The sequence below is a fragment of the Charadrius vociferus genome, unplaced genomic scaffold (assembly GCF_000708025.1).
Source record: "Charadrius vociferus isolate BGI_N301 unplaced genomic scaffold, ASM70802v2 scaffold126, whole genome shotgun sequence".
Lineage (NCBI taxonomy): Eukaryota > Metazoa > Chordata > Aves > Charadriiformes > Charadriidae > Charadrius > Charadrius vociferus.
Genome location: NW_009648894.1, coordinates 690,797 through 712,884, shown reverse-complemented (window position 1 = coordinate 712,884; position 22,088 = coordinate 690,797). Strand labels below are relative to the sequence as shown.

At 37.6% G+C, this 22,088-nt stretch overlaps 1 protein-coding gene across 2 annotated transcripts; it reads left to right on the top strand.

Moving 5' to 3' along the window:
* Nucleotides 1-3,215: 3,215 nt before the first annotated feature.
* Nucleotides 3,216-11,742, top strand: PTPLA (protein tyrosine phosphatase-like (proline instead of catalytic arginine), member A). 2 transcript variants are annotated; one of them, XM_009887118.1, is made up of 6 exons: nucleotides 3,216-3,327; nucleotides 4,601-4,619; nucleotides 4,707-4,789; nucleotides 7,473-7,594; nucleotides 9,860-10,038; nucleotides 11,527-11,742. In XM_009887118.1, the coding sequence occupies exons 1-6, from the start codon at nucleotides 3,232-3,234 to the stop codon at nucleotides 11,607-11,609; spliced, it is 582 nt and encodes a 193-aa protein (XP_009885420.1). In that variant the 5' UTR covers nucleotides 3,216-3,231; the 3' UTR covers nucleotides 11,610-11,742. The 2 variants fall into 2 exon arrangements, with proteins under 2 accessions (XP_009885420.1, XP_009885419.1); XM_009887117.1 differs by having other exon boundaries at nucleotides 4,701-4,789; nucleotides 11,527-11,739.
* The last annotated feature ends 10,346 nt before the right edge of the window (nucleotides 11,743-22,088 follow it).

The following is a 22,088-nucleotide window of genomic DNA, read 5'->3' as shown; positions in this document are numbered from 1 at the left end:
GGGGTGGGTGGAGGGGACGGGAGGGCGGTGGTAGCCCGAGGGGCGGGTGTGAGCTGGCGCTCCGTACTGCCCGCGGGCGTTCGTTTTGAAGAGGAGATCAGAAGAGCACTCACGTTTATGTTCTCAGGGCTTGGCAGCACATACTTTTCACTTCTTCAGAATTTTTCGTGTTCACTAACTCTTGGGAAAAATAAGCCAAACCCCTATTAACTTCCACATGCTCAAAAGAAGACTAAGAACTATCAATTTCATAACTTTTAGGCTGATATTCATCATGAGAACAGTTTTACCTTGGTCACCAGCGTGTGAACTCTCTGCCATTTGAATCCCGCAGAGCAAAACTGATATGCTGCAGCTGAAGCGGGAGCTCGAGCACTGATGCAGAAAGCCGGGAATATGATCGTAACGGCATTCTTCTCACTTGCATGTGTGGATCTTGAACACGCATTCGAGTCTGTTCATATATTGCAGCAGCACCTTTTGAAAAGTGCTTTTGCTCGATGTGATTTTTTTTTTTCTAGCTGGCAGGTTAATGTTACCTCGTTGAATTCCCAGCCTCATGTCCATGTGTGAATTTGCTAATGAATGCTGACTCCTGCCACTGACTTTTATGTCTGTGGAAGATTATCAAACTGTATTAGTTTTGACCTTAGGTGCTCCTTCAGTATCTCCCGCTTCCCTCTCTCCCATCTTCCATTAATATCAAAAGGGATTAAGACATGTAGAATCACATATTTTATGTGGAAACAAAGAAATAAGTTTCAGGAACAAATTCTTATTATCTTTAATGGATACAATGTAAGAGAAAAATAAACATTTGAAATGGAGCAATACTTAACAGGGGTACTACACAGGATAAGTAAGTAACAAGAACAGTGTATTTGTCTATTTGTCCAGACAGTGCAATATAGCAAAGTGTTTCTAGAGTTTTAACAAACTCATACATAATTGCATGTTAACAACCATTCTAAGAAAAAAATTGTAGCTTATCTTTCTTTCTAACAAAGGTTTAAGGGACTAGAATGACCAGTACCCAAACTTACTCCAAGTCCCAACTGGAAATGCTACTTTTATTGCAATATTTAGTACAAGGGCTTTCCTGAGAGCCAAAGTCAAAGCCACTGACAACTAAATAAATAGATCTACAGAAGTTCACGGCCAAATAAATATTTATTTAAGAAAAATATGTTTGCAGCCTTTGCTTCTGAGTGTAGTCCGAGATTACTTCTCTTTGCAACCATTTTGTTACGAATGAGGTGCAGAAAATGCGTTGTTAGATTAGATGTATTATGACTTCTCAGGCAAGGGCTAGGACAGAGCTGTTGCTGTCACCGTTTGTGCTGCCAGCTGGATGTGAACTCACTAGCACCTTCCCCTTGTCAAACACTTCATTATAAAACCGGGCAGTTTGACTGTGAAGGACTACCAGTGATATTCCAATAATTCCTCATTTCCACAGACGGGGGAGATGACCTCAAATTAATGCACTCAGATTTAAAATCCGTTGTAAAATCTAAGTAACACTTGTGGGGGCAAATTTTGGAGCTCTGGCAGATCGGATTCATGGGCTTAAAGTAGAAGAGGTCAGGAGAGGAATCATTCCTACTGGGTGGGGAAGCCTCACTAACTTTATGTGAGTTTGAAATGCTGTCATGAAGTGCTGGAATGGGCCACACCAAGTGACTGCGTAGCAGTAGGCACCGTGTGTAAGAGTTGTTAAGGGGCTGATACTGAAGTACATGCCATCCAAGGCAAACAGAGAGCTGTCACGATCCGTGCGACTCTCATGCCGTTACAGAATAACTGGTCTGACCAAATATCGGTATTTCCTGGTAGCCTGTTTCCAATGTTAGCCAATATCTTATGCTTAGGGAAGAGTATAAGAACAGGAGATGTGTTAAATATTTACCCAAATGTTTATGTAAATAATTTTCTGATTTTTTGTATGCTCTCTGAATCTGCCTCTGAGTATTTCTCAGCCCCCTCTGCTTTGTCACTTGGGCCCTTCCTTAGCCAGAGCTCATGTCTCTGTACAGCATGCTTGCTATGGCTTTATGTAGAATGAAAGGACTGAGTAACTTCCCGATATCATCAGACAAGAAATTAAGCTAAAGTTATTGTAATTTTTGTGGGTTTATTTTTAACTCTCAAAATAGCCATCCATAGCTCTGGTTATGCCTATAAGTCCATATTAAATAATTTTTGTCCTTAGTTGTTGAGGATTGAAACCTGGAGTTTCAAGGTGCCTCACCAGCATGATGTTTGTGAGAATGTGGTATAGCTCTGCAGTGGAACATATAGTACGCTGTTTTGAAAATCTTAATTATATAAACATGGATTAATTATGTGGAAGGAGTTATGCATGCCTTGGGTTATTGTACTGGGTCTGGGCTGGGTGGTGGGGTTCAACCCACCACAGCTCAGAAGTTTATTTTTTAAGTCTCAATTTCCATTTGAGATCTCAGTTTAAGTTTTATATCAAATTCCAGTTTGATTAAAAGATACTGTTACTTTCTCTCTTTTACATTGGAAGGGTTATCAGTTGGTAGCATTGTTTAGTTCCCTTAAAAAAGTATTAAAAAACTAGCCAACACCATCAAATGTGCCAGTTAAAAATACCAGCCTCTGGAAGCCAGGAGCATAGAGCACCCATCTTTCAGCTCTTTGGAGTCTGATTTTCAAAGATGAGTTCTCAACACTTTTGAAAACTGAATCGTAATGGTAACTTCAGTTGGATAGTCACAAACAGAAACATTCAGATCACTGGTCGGTTCTGAAAATTACAAGTTGAGGGGCCATGAAAAATGTAAAAATGATGTGCATAGGTTCTGGTTCATGACGTGTTTTCAAGTAACAGTAATTCACGGTGAAGATGCAAGAGGATTTAATAGTAAAAATATATAGTCACTGCTAGTGAAAAGTCTGAAGGACCTGTGGGTTTTTTTGGGGGGTCCTCTCATTTCAAGTCAGTCTTCTGAAGGTAAACAAGTAATTTTCTGTCCTTTTCCAAGTAAAGAGATAAGAGTGTCATGTTTACATAACATAATATAATATTTATGTCTAAAGATATTTTTAATAATCTACTAAGAACACCGACAAGTAAAGAAGCAAAGATATTCTGTGAAGAAAATATTCTACTAAATTATTTACCATGGATGGATATTTTTAGAATTCTAATCTGAAATGTATCCATTCTCTTTCTTTTGTAGGTGGCTGGTATTAGGTATTGCCATGGTGCGGTTTTATATACAGAAAGGAACACATAGAGGCTTATTCAGAAGCGTTCAAAAGACGCTTAAATTTTTCCAGACATTTGCTTTGCTTGAGGTAAATTTTAAACATTAGTTTGCTTTACTGGATGCTGCGTATCATAGGCAAAACACATTATTATTAACCTGAATTTAGGATCAAAATATTATATTAATAGTTAAAATCATTTTAACTTTATTATCGAAAGAAGATTACTTAAAGTCCTTTTAATTTTATTATTCAAAGAAGATTTGGGGGGGCCAAGGTGACTTGTTGAAATAAATGGGTGCATTTTTTCAAATTTTAATTCTAATATTTCTTTAAATCAAATACTGCCTGGGAAGTGCTTTGGTTTGAGAGTCTTTAACTCAAAATGCAAAGTTTCTGAAGGCATTTCAGCCATCAGATCAACCCTCTAGCTTAGTAGATATCTCGTCTCAATGTCCAGAGATGGTAACTTCGCTCTTATTCCTTATACAAGACTCATCATCCTTCTGTGCCTTTCCTGCTTCTGCTTGTTTCCAGACTCGATTCACATGCCCCATCTAATCCATTACAACAGGGTCTGTGCAAGTTGTGCAAAGTATTTAAATAATATGACTTGTGCCAGCTACTCACTTGGGGTCTCAGTTTATGGTACATCTATGGAATGAAACTGTTGGGTGTACTGAGCACTTACAGTTCTTTCTCAGGCACAACAATGAGTGCCTACCTAAATTTTAATATTTTTTCTCAATCTGTGTATAACATCTGTAGTTCAAGCATATTAAAATCACGTGGCCAGCTGCGTATAGGCTTTTATGCTATTAAACTTTCACAATAAATAATTCTACTCAAATCTGTCAAAATAATGAAAAGAACTCTATTTGCTAAACATTACTGACCAGAAAATACAGTAAATCTGAAGCTTCATAGCTGTCATTGGCAAAATTATAACCATGTTATTAATTCATAATGAATACAGAACATTTTAAAATTGCTATTTGTTTAGCATCCCTTATATGACTCCCTGCACCCTGTCCTGTGAAAGTCTTCTTTGAATAAGCTAATGGAAGGGGAGCATACTGGTTGAAAAAATAAATGCTTTGTCAGTATCTAAATATGTCATGTATGCAATTAATTAGGAAAATACATCTTTGTCATGTGTTTGCACAGATCAGATGCTGAGCCCATCACAGCATTAGTTGCCAGGGCTCTAACATGTATTTCTTTTAAAAACACTTGGTTAGAGACAAAAAAAAGAGTTCTTCAGAATTAAGCCCAGGTTTATATTAATATTGAAAGGCCGTGTTTATAGTATAGAGAGTAACGTAGTCTACATCAGTAACCTCTAACTTATTTTTATTTACAGGTAGTCCACTGTGCAGTTGGTGAGTTCTTTGTTTTAGTTTCTCTTGTAACTAATTAAAGCATGAATTGTGGAATAGAGATAACACGTTTCTCTTTTTAAGGAATAGTTCGCACATCTGTGCTTGTGACTGGGGTCCAAGTGAGTTCAAGAATCTTCATGGTGTGGTTCATTGCGCATAGTATAAAACAGGTATGTGCGTGAGCAAGTCGCGTTTTGATTAGTTTTGAGGGGAAGCTATTAATACATTCTCACTTCACCAGGAAGACCAATTTAAAAATTAATGACATTCCTCTAGAGAATACTTACATACTCAAGTGTGATTTCGGAAGTTAAGGTTACGGGATGGAATTTATGTGCTTCTACCCAGGAGACTGGGTCTGGGTCTTAACTGTGAATCAGCCCTCTCTTCGGTGTCGTGCCAGCTGTGGTCTGCCTAAGTGAGATCAATGACTACTGCTATTATTTACCAGCAAATCTACCAGTGTTACCGGTTCCCTTTCAAAAACTTAAATTAGAACTTACTGAATTAATCTAAATGAAAATATGTCTTAAATGAAATTTACGTGGATAAACATGGTTGTGATTTTGCAGTTTATTTTAGCAACCTTCTCAAGATTTTCACATTACGGTGATATTAATATTTGATGGCATGCATACTGCATTGTTTTCATTAAAAATATATCAAGTCACCCAGCATGCCACAGTGATGCTTAAGGTCCTGTATAAATGTTTATTTGCCTGGTTGCAGGTGGTTATTGTAAGTCTAGTGATTTGTTAGCAGAATGAAACCAGCAGACTGCTTACAGCTAGCAGATAAGACAATCAGTTCTGTTTCTGAGGTCTGCTTTCTGTGAAGGGCGTGTAAGATTTAAGTGATAGATTTTGAGTCTGTGCTCCTGGATTTCTTTAAACTTAAAAAGCTGAGCCATTAAACTGTCTCACCAGCAGATGGCATATGCCTTTCTTCTGATGGGATGTCATAGCACCTGCCTCAGTTTTCAAATCTCTTTGTTTCAGTTCACAGAGGACTCGTTTTCTACACTTCATCTTTTCCTTTACTGCTGCTTTTCTTAACATGGAATAGGCTTTTCATAGCTTTTTTTTTTTTTCCCTTAGTAAGCTAAGTTTTTTCATTTGTCCCTTAAGGGAAAATGTTTCAAAGATTAACAAGTTTTTTGTATTGAGTGTTTACATGAATGCTGGAATATAGCACTGCATTTTGCCATTTTGTTATTATCTGCAATGAATTAAATCTTTAGCGTATCCAGTCATTTCTTTTGTTTCCTCTATCTTCAGTACAGTAGGTCAAGCTGTGTCCAAGAAAAAATACATCTGAATGTATGTCTGATTGTATTTCACGCTGCTATTGCTTAGCAGGCATGAACGTTCAGGGTCACTTTAGGTGGTGAGAGGCTTGTTAGTGATAATAGCCAGACCCAGATCTCTCTACTTGACTGGAGATTTGCAAGGCAACAGATAGGAATTCTCTGCATACTTATTTAAAGCTCTTCTGCTTGGATTTAGCACTGTGACATGAATCCAAGTTTGGGTTATCAATGTTTGTCTGTAATCGCATGAGGCTAAGAACGGCCTAATTCTGTCTTTCCCTTTGCTTATTTGTTTGGATGTCTTTGCACTTCAGTTGTTGCTATTTGTTTGTGTTTGGCAGTGGTTTTATATCTCCTTTTCTTTTGCGATGTTGCTGAGATCCTTTCACTAAAAGTGCACCTTCTTTGACTGATACATCGAGGGCGCAATTTTATGAGATGATAAGCACTTATTCTTCTTGACTTTTGACAGAGTTGTGCCTTTGCAGCATCTTTGAGATGTATTAAGCTTTGTCACCGTGTTGCATTTTATTTAAAAAAATCGTTTCCCTTTTTTGTAATTTTAACAAAACTTGTGTTACTTTATTTTATTTCACAGACATCCCTGGAGCTTTACAGCCTTCAGGCATGGAAGTGTATTACAAAATTCCTCCCCTTTTAAAGAAAAGAAAATTACTTGCGTGTAATTCTTCTTCTCAGAAGGTAGTGTTTGTAATAGATCCCCACATGCCTTCTTTGTATTTGGGGACTCTTGTTTATTTGTTCACTTAGAGTGAAAAAGAACTGATGTTTTGAAACAGCAGAGAGATGTGCTACCTACCGATGAGGCAGTTTAATGACTCAGAACTTAAATCTTAAATGGGATTGTTGAGTGAGTTTACCCAAAGCTCCTGATCTACCAACTATTCTTCATTTAGTGATCCATCTGTGTTCCAGCTCCTTAACTATCTCACAGCTCCCTGAAGTCTGCTAAATTTGATCTTCTGCGACCAAGTTCCAGTTAGCAGATTATACTAAGCAATTCCCTTTGTGTAAAGTTTCATGGAGATTCACGTTAAACAGTGAGGAAGGAGCAAGATAAAAAGTAAGAGAAAGTCTAGGAGACAGAATAGTGAAATGCCTAATGGGTAAAAACTGACTATGAAAGGAATGTGTCTTCTGTAGCATTGTTTTCTTCTTGTGAGGAGTAAGAAAATAAACAAGTAAATCAACCACAAATAAAAGGAGGGAGACAGTTAGATAGCATAGTGAAAATGCGGGTAGAGAATAACAAGGAGGAATAAGCCTAATTATAGGATTTTATATTTTAATATTTGCATAACGGATAAAGATTGCTCAGTTTGCAAAATGTCTGTTTGTTAGTAAATACATATGATAAAGAACTGTACATGGTAATGGTTTCAGCATATCACTTTTAAGCCAAAATTTTCTTTTTTCACAAGATGTTAGTTCTGTTCCATATATCTTAAACAGAAGTCTGTTGCGGTTTGCACAGAAAAGAAGCTTAAGGATGAAGAAACTGTTGGTTCTTTATACTTCTGCAGATCCAGAATGAGGAGAGCGTTATTCTTTTTCTGGTCGTATGGACTGTGACAGAGATTACTCGATATTCCTTCTACACATTCAACCTGCTCAACCATTTGCCATACTTCATTAAATGGGCCAGGTGGAGATGTCTTGCACTTCAGTTTCTCACGGTTCTGTGCATGTTAGTTTCACGCATGCTGAGCTAACACACAGGAGAGCAGATGTTTGAGCTTTGGTTATGTGTCAGCAGAGTGCAAGTCAGTTGCTTTCTGTACTTGGGATCATTGCTATTTGTTAAAATGTTAAAATATTTCAGCTGAGGTTTTGGGGTGTGATTTGTTCTTTGCTTTTTGTGTCTCACGGTTTGAACTCTGCTTTCATTTACTTTAAATTTTTTTTCCTTTAGCTTTGGAGTCATCTTTTAATTGACAGTATTGGCTCCTTAAGATGCTTTTGAATACGATGCCCAAAATTAAGCACGTGTGCTAGTCTTTGTGGATTTCAGGTCTTTGAAAACGAGTTGCGTGCATACTACTACTTTATGAGAAGTTCTGCTTTGTCTGAGCTTTTGTAAGGTTATATCCATGTGGTGAAGCTACATATTGACTTAGTTTAGCCCACATAAAATGTGCGTTCCATATCAAAACTGCTTTGATTTTTTGAAGCAAACTTAAGACTGGCCACTTAGATCACATCTATTACAGAGATTGCATGTTTATCAGGTGACTTAACTGGAAGAGTAGTATTCCCTGTAGTCATGATTTGAAAAATACATGTAAGACAGACAGACTTACACTGTTAGAAGGAAAATATCTAACCTACATTCAGCACAGTTGATTCTTATTTAAAAGAGTGTGTTTGTTTATTTTCCTTTATTTTTGTTTTATAGATAATGCAGTTCTGATGCTTCTAATACGCTTCTTTGATATGTCTGATATTTATGTCCATTCTTATTAGCAAAAAGATAATGTATTATACCTAAGGTGGTAGGCTTGGTTATGTTTAAGCACTAAATAGCAAACTTGAAAACAATCAGGTCTGGTTTCATCAATATTTGTTTATTTAGGCTTCAGAAAGAGAAATGCATTCAGAATGTACTATGTTGACAGATAAACTTTTTGCCATCAAGTCAGGGTGTCTTGAATGACAGAATTTTTGTTTCCTTTTAACAGACAATAGGGAAAACTGACATTTTCACAGCAGAGGTATATGGTGAAATATACTATAAAAAAAAATTTGAAAATGTATTATCTTTTCATAGAGTCCAAAATATCCTATCAAGATTTATGGATAATCAAACAGCACAGCTGGGCATAAATTCAGTAGTCCGAGGGAGCTGGAAATTTCTGATCTTTAGCTTATAATTGTAAAAGATTTGTCTGTCCATGGCTAATGGAATAGGTATGCTCTAAATTTTAGTTCAGAATTTTTACTTTGGTTGGTTGGTTTTTTTTTTTCGCTGCATAGAGACAAACTGTGGGTGGGTCATAGCATCAGTTCCTTCTTACACCTCTCTTAATCTGTTCTGTGACCCGTGAGTCCACTAAGCCCATCTGCTCCTAGAGCTACTGTTTTGGATCTTGTCTCTTTTGGTCATGGACTGCACGCTGTACCTTTCTCTCTGTGCGACAGCTCTCGTTGCTGTTCCCTGAATGAACTTGAGAGCTGTTCCTTAGGAGAAACTGCATCTCCATGGTGCACTATGCATAAAGACAGCACAAACCCTATTAATTACATTTTTCATTTTGTTACCACCTATGTGGCCTATGGCATCCAAACCACGCGTTCTTTAAACCAAATGCCTTTGCCTTTTATTTGCACATCATCTTCCTATTTTAAAATGGATCTGATGAGTTCCTGGTGCGCTCATTTTATTTTTTATTTCCATTTCCATTAGTGGAAAATGTAGTAGTATTTGGATTTCCCATGTGGCAGTGGGTAAAACAGACTTCTGATGTTTCTCAATGTTTTCATTATCTTTAAATAATTTATAATACATAGAGTTGACCCACTGTCCAAGATACGTAGGATCATCTGAATTTGGGATCTAGTCCTTGTCTGAATCCTGTTGGTGACAGCAGGAGCAAGATCAGTAAATTTAAAAAAAAAAAAAAGTAATCATTGGAGACTACAAATTTGCAGATTTTTATACTCTTTAGTCTTAGAAAGACATACAAACATTCTGATACTTCACTGTTTTTAAATAAAAGGACTGAGGAATGCATTCTTTGTAAACCTAAGCAATGCTATCCAAAGTAACTGGAACTAGTATTTTGTGCCAAGTTAGGATGTGGTTCTTGATTTTGGTGTAGGAACTACTGTAATACTGCTGTGCCACTAATAATAACAAGAGGAAATTTTAAATTCATGGAGTGTTTCTCACAAGGGTTTTTCTTTTATGCAGATACAACTTTTTTATCATTTTGTATCCTGCTGGAGTTGCAGGTGAACTGCTAACCATATATGCTGCTTTACCCTATGTGAAGAAAACAGGAATGTTTTCACTGAGACTTCCCAACAAATATAATGTCTCCTTTGACTACTATTACTTCCTTATTATTGTCATGTTCTCCTATGTGCCATGTAAGTATTACTTAACTGTAGTAATGCTAACAACATAATAATCAATTATCAGTAATGCTGGAAACACTGCCTGTGGTTAAATTTGCTGAATACTTTCTTCTATAAAAGCCTGCTTTCTGTTGTTCCAAGCTTTGCTGTGTTTTAATTGGTTAGACTGAAATTTTCCATCCTGTGATCTGCCTCAGAACATAAGCTGTCTTAAAAATTTCAGTGGAAATGCTAAAAACATTTCTAAGACTTGAGCAAAGAAAAAAACCTTTTTGCTTACACACAGAAATGTCTGTAACTGCATTGCTGAGAACTTCTAGTGCCCCTGCCACTTTAAAACAATAGCTTAAAAATTGTCCTCCAGGTTGTCCCAGAGACTTGCCTTGTTTTTATTGCTATTGATATCCAGTTCTGTGTCACCTCTGAAAATCACCATTTGAGCATGCTTGGAAAAAACTTGAAGCAATGTTCTCCAAGATTTTATTTCTGCAGAAATCTACCCCCCAAACCTCTCTGAACATACTTCAGTCCCTGGTTTAATCAGATTGTCCTTGCACTTCTGGATACCAGAAGCCACAGATCACTTGGCTAACCAGAGCTAAGATTAGAGACACTATCTGTCTTTCACTTCCAGTGTTACTTCCACCAGTAACTAAGCAGTGTAGACAAGGAGAAAGCAACCTGATTCGGGTATAGCACCATGAACGGGGCTAGACCAAACTAGGCAAATAGAATATTTTAGATAATCTGGACAATGAAGCTAGAAACAAGGCAAGAGATTAGAGAGAGGCATTGAGAAGCAGCAAAATTGAAGTTAAAAGGGTCTGTGATCTGCATCTGTAAAAGGTTATTTGTTTAAGAAGTTGACCTTCAACATGGACTTTCACAGTATGCATGCACACTGTGATTTTTTTCTTTTGTCACAAGAAATCATGAAGGTGAACAAGAGGGATTTATATGAGTAAAAAACGTCCTAAGCTATCATAACTTACTAACAGTTTTACAGTTGTTTATGTAACTTAATGCTTCAGGAATAAATCCGATTTTCTATCCATTAAATATAAGGATCAAATATATCAGCAGGACAGTAATAGATTACAGAGCGCCAGGAGGGAGGCAGGTCCTCACTTCAGACTTGAACGGGTAGGGTAAATTTGTATCCTCCTCAAACCCTTAATTCAAACATGCTTGCCTTAGCAGAGGTTTGAGGACTTCAGGCACTGCCAGAATGTGGTTAAGTCCTGTTTATACAAAGAAAGTGTTGGAGGGAAGTTCCTTGAACACAGGGTATGCATTCAGGGGACCATGCCTGACTTCTGAGTAGTTATTGTTCTGTAATTCATGGCCATGTTCATGACTTCCTATTATTTACCTTAACCAGCTGCAGCGCTGTGTGCCATAGTTTTTCCTCAGTTTGTCATTCTGCAAAATTGTATTTTTCTGTTATGTGATCTGTTGAATTTGTTCATCTAATTTGTTCTCTTTTATGCTTTGGTCAAGTATTTCCACAACTCTACTTCCACATGCTGCGGCAGAGAAGAAGGGTACTTCATGGAGAAGTGATTGTGGAAAAGGACGATTGAATCAAGATGTGTAACTATGGTGCTTTTAATGGAAATGGGAAAAAAAAAAAGAGGGTAAAAAACCAAAACTTCCTGTGATTTTTCTGAGTCCAAGTTTTAAAACATGGAACAAGAATAAACAACTGTGCATAAAATAGCATGGACTGTATTATTTTTATGTTTAATATATTTTCAGACTTACCTTTTAACCCTTGGTTTCACTTTGATTTTTAATTGTTCATTTCGTCAGACAAATTATTTTCTTGTTTTCAATAGGTTGGCAAATAGCTTTAAGAATTGGAATAGTTGGCTGCTGTGCTTTCTACTCTGAAAGTTCTGTTGTGATCTGTAGTTATCATCAAGAACAGAAGGAGAGTTGATAAGTTGTACTGAAACTGAGTCTTCTGGAAAACTGCATAAATTAGGTAATGGTGTTTTTCATAGACTAGGTGGCTTAAATGTTTTTTAAGCTTTATATTAAATAATACCTTTCCAGTTTGAAGTACTGTTAGCATGTTGTTCAACATTCTTTGGATTACAGGATTACACTGTAGAATTCCAGAAGGACTTTTGAAAGGAGCTGCATTCTTGATTGTCAGTGCAAATTTAGAACTCTCTGTATTTTCATTTGTAATTTTAAAGGTATGTAGAGTAATAGATCTAATATTAACTGGTTAAAAGTTTGTGCTGAGGAGTAGACTTGACGTGCCTTCCTTTCTCTGGTCAGTGGCTGGAATGGGACTTGTTTGCAGAGGAAGACTGATTGTCAGCTTGCTTCCTATTCTACATTTAATTATGTATGCAGAAAAATTATAGTATTGCATTTAGAAACTGTAGCTATAGTGAGATAATTAACATCTTATAAATTGCTAAGTGGGATAAAATATATTTGAAGTAGCATCTTAAAATATAAATTGTGCTTTGAATCATCCCATTGTGCAATTTTAATTGCTCCCTCCCCATTAGTTGTTTATACTGTGTTGGCCTAATTCTATCTAATGTCTTCAATAATCTGCAAGAGGGATCTACAGTATATTAGTAAAAGTTACAGATGATACTACACTATATGATACCTGAGTGGGAGACGTCCAATCAATTAGACACAGCATAAGAGATTCAGAGAAAAGGTAATGAACTTGAGGAAACTTGGATACTTAGAGAGAGGACTGAAATGTAATAACGTAGTAAGAAGCCTTGATAATGTAGGCAACAAAGTTGTTTCTGGCATCACTGATGTCAAAAGAAGAGTATATATGCAGAACTGTATCAAGCAGCTGGAAATCGGAATATTCCTTGTGATTGCTGAGGTCATTTCTGGAGTACAGTCTTACATTTTGGGTACCTCAGGGAGGTCAATCTTCTGAAAAGTCAGAGAATGGTAACAAAATTAAAGTGAGAAAGAAGTCGGAAAGATTGAGTTGTTAAGTGTGTATCATTTTTTGTTATGTAAAAAATACATGTAAAGGAGGAGGCTTTCTAAGTGTGAAGGTGTAACTAGAACTCATTATATAAATTTGAAACAAGATACATATCCAATGAATAGGATCCAAAGAAGGATCCTACCAATGAGATTAGTTAGGTTATGGAATGACACAGTAGTGTTTATCAATGCATACAATTTCTTGGAAAGTTTTAAGTTAGATCTAGTGCAGTAGTAGAAAATAATCTTCCTTTGGCAAGAGTTTGAACTACATACTTGAATAGGCAGTTTCCATTTTTAGCTTCAATGATTCTATGATAATAGAGCTTTTTGAAAATTGTAGATACGCCTTTTTCTGGTGTATCAGATAATTTGATGAAAAAACAAGGATTTCCTACATCCCTAACTTTAAAATTCCATTTTGTGCCCCAAATTTGTGATATTTATGCATGTCTTCATTACATGTAAATTCATTTTATTTTAAATGACAGGTGCATGGTGGGCTTGACATAGGATAGTTGTATTTCTCACAATTTTAAAAGGTGTGATCTTTGTATTTTTTAGAACAAATTTCACGCAAGGTGCTATAATTTAACTTATTGTCTATTTTATATGCAGCTAAAATTATTAAAAGTTTAAAATATAAACTACATTTACAACACTGAATCACGAAACAGTTGTGTTGCACATGTTCAGACTAGCAGTTGTATTTGTCCAAAGTTCTTATGAGTACTGTTTTATAAATTTCACTTGCTTTTTGATCCATGAGCAACGTCATGGCAGTTTTTAGAAATATTTCTCAGTTAGCAAGCGGAAGAGTGTGATGAAATATGAGTAATTTAAGATTAGATTAAGTTCTATGTCTCTTTTTTTACTGTCAGGGCAGCTCACTGAAGACCATAGCTATCAATTCATTGAAAATGCATTGAATGCTTTAAGGATGTGATTTTGAAATCCTTGATCGGATAAGTGTATCTCACAGATACTATTCCTGTGATAAAAAGAATACCTGTGCTATAATACTGTATTATATTTGTTTTCATTGTGGCCTGAGGATATTATCATATGTTAATCAAGGAGCTATTTTTATATGCATTTGTACATGTGACATGAAAAAAATACAGCACTGCTTGCTAAAATCTTGCGTTTGCACTTTCGCAAAGCAGCAGTGTACAAGGTAATGAAACAATTTTAAAAGTGATTTACAGCTACAGAAGAGTCTTGCTAAATGATAAATGAATAAAAATAAAGCTAAAATTACTCACAGTATTGCATTCAATGTATCATAGACCAGAAAGATTGCCATGAAGATTAGTTTACATGGCATGTACTTTAAAAAAAACAAGCAACATGCTCTTTTCTTCCTCTTCTTTTGTGATTGAAGCCTTTCTCTGATGCCTCAATGTATACCTTTTGTTTTAGTATCTTCTCAAAGATAGTGGGAATTGCAGGTAAAAATCCCCTTACCATTGACTTCAGATGGGCCAGGATTTTTTCCTAGGTAGCTTACTTGAACTTCAATATAACATCATGAAACATTTAATTAGCTTGTCAAGTGGACATCAGAAGTTAAGTATGATTTTCATATGGTGCTTTCTTTCCAACTTCTTTTTGACACCTGTTTTTTGTCTTCCTCTCTGCAATATTCCTAGTTTTCTAAAGCAGTGAAATCCTCCTTTTCATGAAAGATTAGGAATGTATTCAAACATCAGCGTTTTTAATGTTTTGATGTAGTCTTTAACAAAGTGTTTGTGTAAAGGCGTTTTCTTACTTGTGCTATATATGCCTTCTGCAATGGATTAATAGAGTATGGCCTTATGAAGCTTTTTTAATGAGAATACATAACAATAGGCATTTGGAAGGAGATTCCTATTCATCAGGTGACATTTCCTACTATTGGTAGTAACAAACACACCATCCTTTTTATAAACTCCAGCTGAAAGCAATTTGATTTCTCGAGGTTACCCCCAACACTCACACACTGTTCCCACTGGGAAAAGCTGTTCCAGGCCAGATTGGGTGAACCACCTCGTTTCACAGCTCTGCCTGGAATGTCTAGAGGCCAGATCCTGGCCTCAGGGCATGGGCAGTACAAAGCAATATGACGCTGAGAAATTGCGTCTTCCACATTAGCTGCCAAGAGGGTCACTGAGGCCCTTGTGAACAGTCGTTGATAGACGTCATTTCTCTCACCTCTCACTGCGCAGGATGTGAGAGGAGAAGCAGCCCAATGTGCTCTTAAACCTTCTGCCCAGGGAGCTCATGGGATCAACTGGGAGGATCTCTGTGCACAAAGGGTGTCTTACAGAAAGGGCTTTTCTGCTCCATTCAGCTATCTTATTACTATCTATAAGCCTACATTTCTGGAAATGCTGGGCTGCCCAGATAGCTATGCCACGCTGCTCTCAATAGTATAGTGGAAAATTTACAGCCTCAAAGAAATGGTAGTGTGCTGCTTCTGATTCCCATTGAACGTGACATTTAGCCAGGTTCGTGTTAATGGACAGATTGCAATGACTGGTTAACAGGGAGGTGCGTGGAGACCTTCTCTGTGACCAGAGGGAACCTACCTTTTCTTATCCAGAAAGAAATATGTGCATTTTAAATTTAGGTCTAGCTACTGCTCTGACTGTGGTACTTGCAAGTCTTCACAGTAGCTTACTTCAGTGGATATTTATATGTACTAAATAAACTAGAATGATGAAAACAAATTACAACCACAACAATAAATTATAATTTAAGGTAGTTGCTACATTAACAGTTTTTGTGAATTCAGCTCTTATTTAATCTGCCTTAGAAAAAAAAAAAAAGGAAAGTTAATACAAATAAATGTTCTGGACTAGGCAGGAGGGCTTCATAAATCAAAATTTTCAGGCAGGCAGGCTGCAGCTGTTTATAAAGGATCGGTTAAATGTGTTTTTGAACAGAAAGGTTGAAAGCTTTTCTGAAAATTAAATTTTATTTCATAATGTATATTTTAAAATGTGCTCAAAGATACTGTATTATTTATTACCAGTTTATAATTTAAATTCATGCTGAACATACACTTTTTATAGATGATGTAGCCCATTAAAATGTTGTATTCTATGTTTGTTACAATGACTGTTTAAGAAACAAACACCTCATGTTTTTGCGGAGCTCTGTGTTCTCTTGCTCAAGTGAGTTGCAGTGTTGTTAGTGCCTACTAAGCTTTGCAAGGCTGTTGAAGTGGCAGGGTAACATTTGCCAAGGATGGCTCTTTAAATTTTCATGATGGCACACCTTCCAAGTGGGTGGTACTTTTGGTTCGGTGTCTGGTCCTGTACACCACCGATGCCGTTCTAGGGGTGTTGAGTGCCTTTGGTAGGACTGAAGGCTTGAAGATGTCAGTAAGTGATTCATCCTTATGAGTTACCAGATTGAGAAGACCTGTCTTGTGAACTCTTAGGTCACAAAAGTGACCAGTCCGAGAAGTGAACTCAAGGCTGTACCAAGACAAACTGTGGAGGACCTGGATGTCGGGTAACTCTGGCCCTTTCGAAGGATCTTGCTCACAAGTTCAGGCCCGCAACTGGTAGTGGCTTTTGAGTTCTTAAATGTGCAATACTTTCTGTGTCATGTTGTATCACCTGAAACATGTTGCCTTTTTATTCACAGTTCTCTTGCGTCTCTGTTCAGTCTTGAATGTATTTTATGTCCTTTCAGTTGATGGCTTTGTAAAGTGTGAGTACAGAAATACTTATCTAAGCATATCATGTATAGAATTGTACTTAAAGATTCTTAATAATGTAAATGCACCGCAGCTGCTCATTATTGTTATTTTTTCTGAAATGCATTATCATTAGCAGTTTACACAGGAAAACAACACAATATGATACTTCAATAACTTATTTATTTGCAAAGATTATAAGATGTGTTGAGCTATAGATTCAGATATTTGTTTTAGAGATTGTTAATACTGTAGCACTGTAGAAATTCATCATCAATTAAAAGACATGTTCTGAACTATGTTCTATTTGATTTTATTTTTTTCGTAGCATGTAGACGTCAGTTGATACATGTGTTCTGCATATTATACCAGACTGGTATCTTTTTACAAATACTATATGTTTTTATTTGGAATTATTTCACAAATTAATCTTGAGATCCTCTGTAACTTACTTACTATTAGCCAGCCTTCCTTTTCATATTTCTTAAAATTAAAAAAAGAGGTAGGTTTGAGAAGTAATACTGGTTTATCAAACAAGAGGGAAAAATACAGGGCATTAAAGAGACTGCATAACATCTGTCACTGTGTATGAAGACAATTGCATTACACTGGTCCTGAAATAGCTATTGCAGTAGTGGATATTGCAGTGTTTTGGAACAGGACTTTTTTGTGGTATTAGCCTTTGAGAGGGGTGGAGGCAGTGATCATCCTCTGGCTGTCCTTTGCTACATGACTAACAATGACATTGCAGCTATGAGGATTTTGTTGCCATGACAGCCCCATAAAGCAATATGTGAGTATTCACACCTACTTCTTTTGAATTAGGAATCAAGTGGTTGTAACCCCAAGGAGCTTAACTGCATATAAAGGCTAAATCCTGTTAGTCAGATGTATTATAATGGAGACGTAGATCTCCTAATCTGAAAGTTGCAGAAGTGGTCTTCTGATCTAAATTTACAGGACAGGATTTACTTGTCCTGGCCCTCAACCAACATTAAACCAGTGGGATTTCTGTAGAAGCCAGTGGAAGAATATCCACTGATGTCAACAGGAGTATGATGGGACATAGACATTCATGTATTTTCTTATGTGTAAATCTGCATTTCCCAGGAGAACAGTAAACTCTAGCCTCCCTGTTAGCACTGTCTGGGAGAGAGAGCACGTGCTTGTTGCGTATTAGCTGTTGCGTGGTGGCTCTCCCGCCTCCCAGCTGTACAGCGCGACGGCACCCAGCACTGCGCCCTGGGGACCACGCCAAAAGAGCAGGAAATCTCCAGCCTTACACTACCATTGCATTATACAAATCTGAATTCAGCAGAGTCATAGAAACTCCCTTCACATATCTGCAGAAGTATCTTTTATTTCTGAAATTAATCTAGGTCCAGTGACACATCCCATTAAAAATAGGCAGGGTAGATCAGCCCTCACAGCTGCTTGGACATTGCTAGCTTGGAATGCTGCTGTCACCGAGCGACTTTTGATTTTCATATGTAGGCTCTTGGCGGTCTGTGCTCATACCATGCTCATAAAATGGCACTTTGCCTGCCCTTAAGTGGCTGGTCCAGATTCAATAGAACAAATTGCAAATGACGAGCAAGAAAAGATTGGGATGGGTGTACTGGTTCACGTGCCAAGCACTCTCTTGCGCTCCAGAGAGAATCCCGGGTGTGCAAGCAAAGTTTTGTGCCTCAATTTATCACGTATGAAATTGCATTGTATAATAGGATATTACGCAGTATTTCCTTCAACTGATGAAGGAAATAAACAAATTTGAGCACTGAAGGCAGCAGATTACAATTTATTGTGTAAATTAAGTCTGGGAAGAGCATTAAGACTGGGATTCACCTGCTGACAAAACAAGAGAGAGGATTGTGTGTCTTGCAGCCAACGCTTGCAGCCAACTAAAAGCCAAGTATTTAACATTACACCCGTCTTCATTCAAAATGAGGTGATGTTGCTGAGAATAATAATCTGGAGTTCTTGTCAGAAGGCATCTTTTACAGTGATCACCTCTGACTGGGCCTTGATTTATTTCACTTTCCAATGGCTACATCATATCCAGCAAACTCTTAACAAAAGGTTCTGCCCCTGGAAACGATTCCTCTAGAGGCTCCTAAATCAAAAATTTATCTGAGAGTTCATGAGATATAAACACTTTTGAACATTATCATACTCTTAAGGAGAAATAATAATTTAAATCATACGAGGATTTATTTATTTTGTTCTCTGTGCTTACTACAATAATACAGTGCTTGAAAAGGAGTTGGAAATCTAGAGAACAATGCCCAGATACTGAATATGCTGGTACTGAATCTTTAAAAAGATCTTGGGGTTAATAGGAAGAAAGCGGAGGCACAAACTAACTTTTCTCAGATGAAAAGAGTAGCTCAAATCTTGGGTCTGCCTGCTCAGCTCTCTTTGATCCGTAGGCAGCGTCTGCTGTTGTCTATTACGTTATAAATTTCACTGCGTTCATACTTGATATAAAAGGGTATGGTTTCTCCATTTCTCAGCCCTTTTAAATAGAAAGAATGTCTTATCTTAAAAGCCATATTGGACAGTGTTGCCATGATATTTTTGATTTGCCATGAAACCAAAATTAAACTCCTTTTTAGATTATTAGTTTCCCACTTTTTTTTTTTTTGCTGCACAGCAATGACTATATGGTCTAGATGATTTTCTCAGTTGTCTCAGAGCCCTGCTATTTTATGAGTCACCAGTAGTCCACAGTCCACAGCTGGAAGAACACTGCATCGTGATATTCCTAAACTGGTGCGATGGGTACATTCTTTACAAATAACTTAATTCTCCCAACAATTGCAGGATGAAGATAAAATATTAAAGGCTAATATTTTGTAGAAATGTGATTGCCTCCTGAATAATTTCTGTTATGTGTGAACAGGTTTGGGGGGGTTGTTTGTTTGTTTGTTGCCACCTATACATTACTTAGAAACTAATTATGCCATTAGCTACTGAATATGAAGTGGGTGGGCTTTTGTGGTTGGCATAAATGTGAGTTCCGTGAGTTTATGGCGCGTTTGATCGTTAGCTTTGACTCTTAGCTGCAAATGTTTGTGGGAAAGATACAGTGATTTCACCATCTGTCTGAAGCGAGCGTTATACTTGAGGATATCTTTCTCAACGCATTTGGTATTTAAGCATGATTCCCTTTTTGTCTTGCTGCCTTCTGATCTGTGCAGGCTACTGACAGAGAGAGAACGATCATAAGATCTCTTGTAAATAACGTCAGGTTTTTGTTAGTTCTCATTGCGCTTCCCCGACTCCTTTGAACGCTTGCTGCAATCCTTGAGCTGTTAAGCAGCACTAAGTTGGAGATAACTCAATCACCTTCCTATGGTCTGTGAAGTATTAAGGGGCAGTGCGTGCAGAAGACAGAAAGCCAGCAGAGAACAACAGAGCTAACTACCATTTTCTGTTAGATGAAGAGTGGGTGGTTTTCGCCGTGTGCTGAGGGTAGTATGCAGGATATATGTTTAGGGAACTGAAAAGGAGACTGTGTGTTTCTGAGTCAGTCACTCCTGGATGGCTGCTGTGCTTGTGACTGGAACAAGCTTGCTATTTAGCCCTTGGTATTGAGAAGACACATGAGACGTGCTTCACTGATGAGCGGTACCATTTATATATCTGCTCTTGTTTTTCATCCCTGGGCACACTATGTGCCTGCAATTGCACAGTTTGCAGATGCTGCTTTCTACACGTTAAAAGAATTAACACCTTCCTCCAGTGTTTCAGTGCAGTTTAATTCTGAGATGTCAAGAACTTCTTGGAAGAAATAATGCTTTTCTTCTGATTCCTTCTTGAGAGCGTGAACGTTTCAAGCAGCAGAAGTAAATCTATTCAGGGTTTTGGGTGCCCTCCGTAAATAGTTCTGGCAGCTAATTTAGTCCTGTCTCCCATCTTTCTGATGTCCTCTTTTCCAGCATAGCCTGTATCTTCTAATTCATTCTGTGCTATGAAATCTCATTACACAAAATAAAATATGTATGAAATAGAAGTACAAGGTGTGGAGGCGGGCCAGCATGCTCAAAACATGGGACCCGTCCTTCCTTACTGCAATCTTTCACGGCAATCATGGGAGGAATGTCAGACCAACAATTCTGAGGAACAGCAAAACTCTTGGTCGCTAACAGTGGTCTTAAAGTTTCCTGGCTGTGAAACAGTTTGAGGGGAATCTGCTGAGGGAAGGGTTTTTTGTAAGTGCTTGCCGAAAAGCCAGTCCCAAGCTCTTTTTCCCAAGGCATGTTGGGGTGACCTTTTTGCTTTAAGATGGCTGCATGTGCTTCACTTTAGAGGTGATGCTTAAACCTTCAAGGTGCCTTGTGCTAATACTAAGATTTCTACTTTTCAAGGTGCTTTAACCTTTCTGCTATTCATTTATACTCCCTTTATAGGCCCATAGCATCCCTCCAGTGATGGTCTTTCTTCAGTGTGTATTTCATGTTTCCTTGGGAGGCTGTGACTGTTGTACTCAAAAATGTTCAGAGCCCAAGTAATGTTACCTACTATGTCCTCTGGTTGAGACAGGGTTGAGACCTTTTTTTTAATAATGGTAAGCATGGGGGGGAGGGTGGGGGTGGGATCAAGGAATGCATAGTTTCAAAGCTGTGAGAGCTACAATGAAACCTGGAAACCTCAAATTGGAGAAAGGGGTTAAATTATTATTTACTACAAACTCTGAGATGCGTAACAGGTGCATATTGAACGAGATAATTAGGCATGCTTTAAAGTCAGCTGCAGTCAAACTAATATTTCAGGATTTCTCTCTCAGAAACCACAGAAGAGAGTTATGGGTCTCATGATGATAGCAAATGCCCTCAGAACACTACCCCAGGCTAACCAGCGTTGTTTCCCATTGCAACTCCTCTTCCATGGGAAACTGAGAAATAATTACCATGTAAGTACACTGAGCTCTAAATAGCTGTTATTCCTTAGGTATACTCTTTGCCAAGAGGTTTCCTCTGCAAATAATACGTTTTGAGATGGAGCATGGGAAGGATGTGGCAATTCAGAAAAGCCTTTGAGAGATCAGGTTTTCAAATGTCACAGCTGGGTGGGTTTGCAGTTCACAGGAGGTTTGGAGATCTGGATAATGGGACCAGACCTCTACTGCTGTGCCCTGATGGCATTATGCTGACATACAAATTTGAAGAGTTGACTCTTAAAAGAGCTCTTCTGAGAAGAATAGTTCAAAGTTCGAATATGCCCATGGGAAATGGTGATATTTTTCTTCTTTAATTTGGACAAATGCTAGAAATATCAGCATTCCTTTCAGAACAAGAATTGCAGAAAACCAAAGCTGGAAATGGTGGGGGATTTTGTTCTGAACCAGTTCTAGATTAAACCTTTTTCTGAATATTCTGATACTGTGAAA

Excerpts from the sequence above, each read along its gene's own strand:
- PTPLA (XM_009887117.1), top strand. The coding sequence starts at position 3,232 with ATGGTGCGGTTTTATATACAGAAAGGAACACATAGAGGCTTATTCAGA. Across the intron at positions 4,790-7,472 it reads TTGCGCATAGTATAAAACAG|ATCCAGAATGAGGAGAGCGT; the intron begins GTATGTGCGTGA and ends ATACTTCTGCAG. Across the intron at positions 7,595-9,859 it reads TACTTCATTAAATGGGCCAG|ATACAACTTTTTTATCATTT; the intron begins GTGGAGATGTCT and ends TCTTTTATGCAG.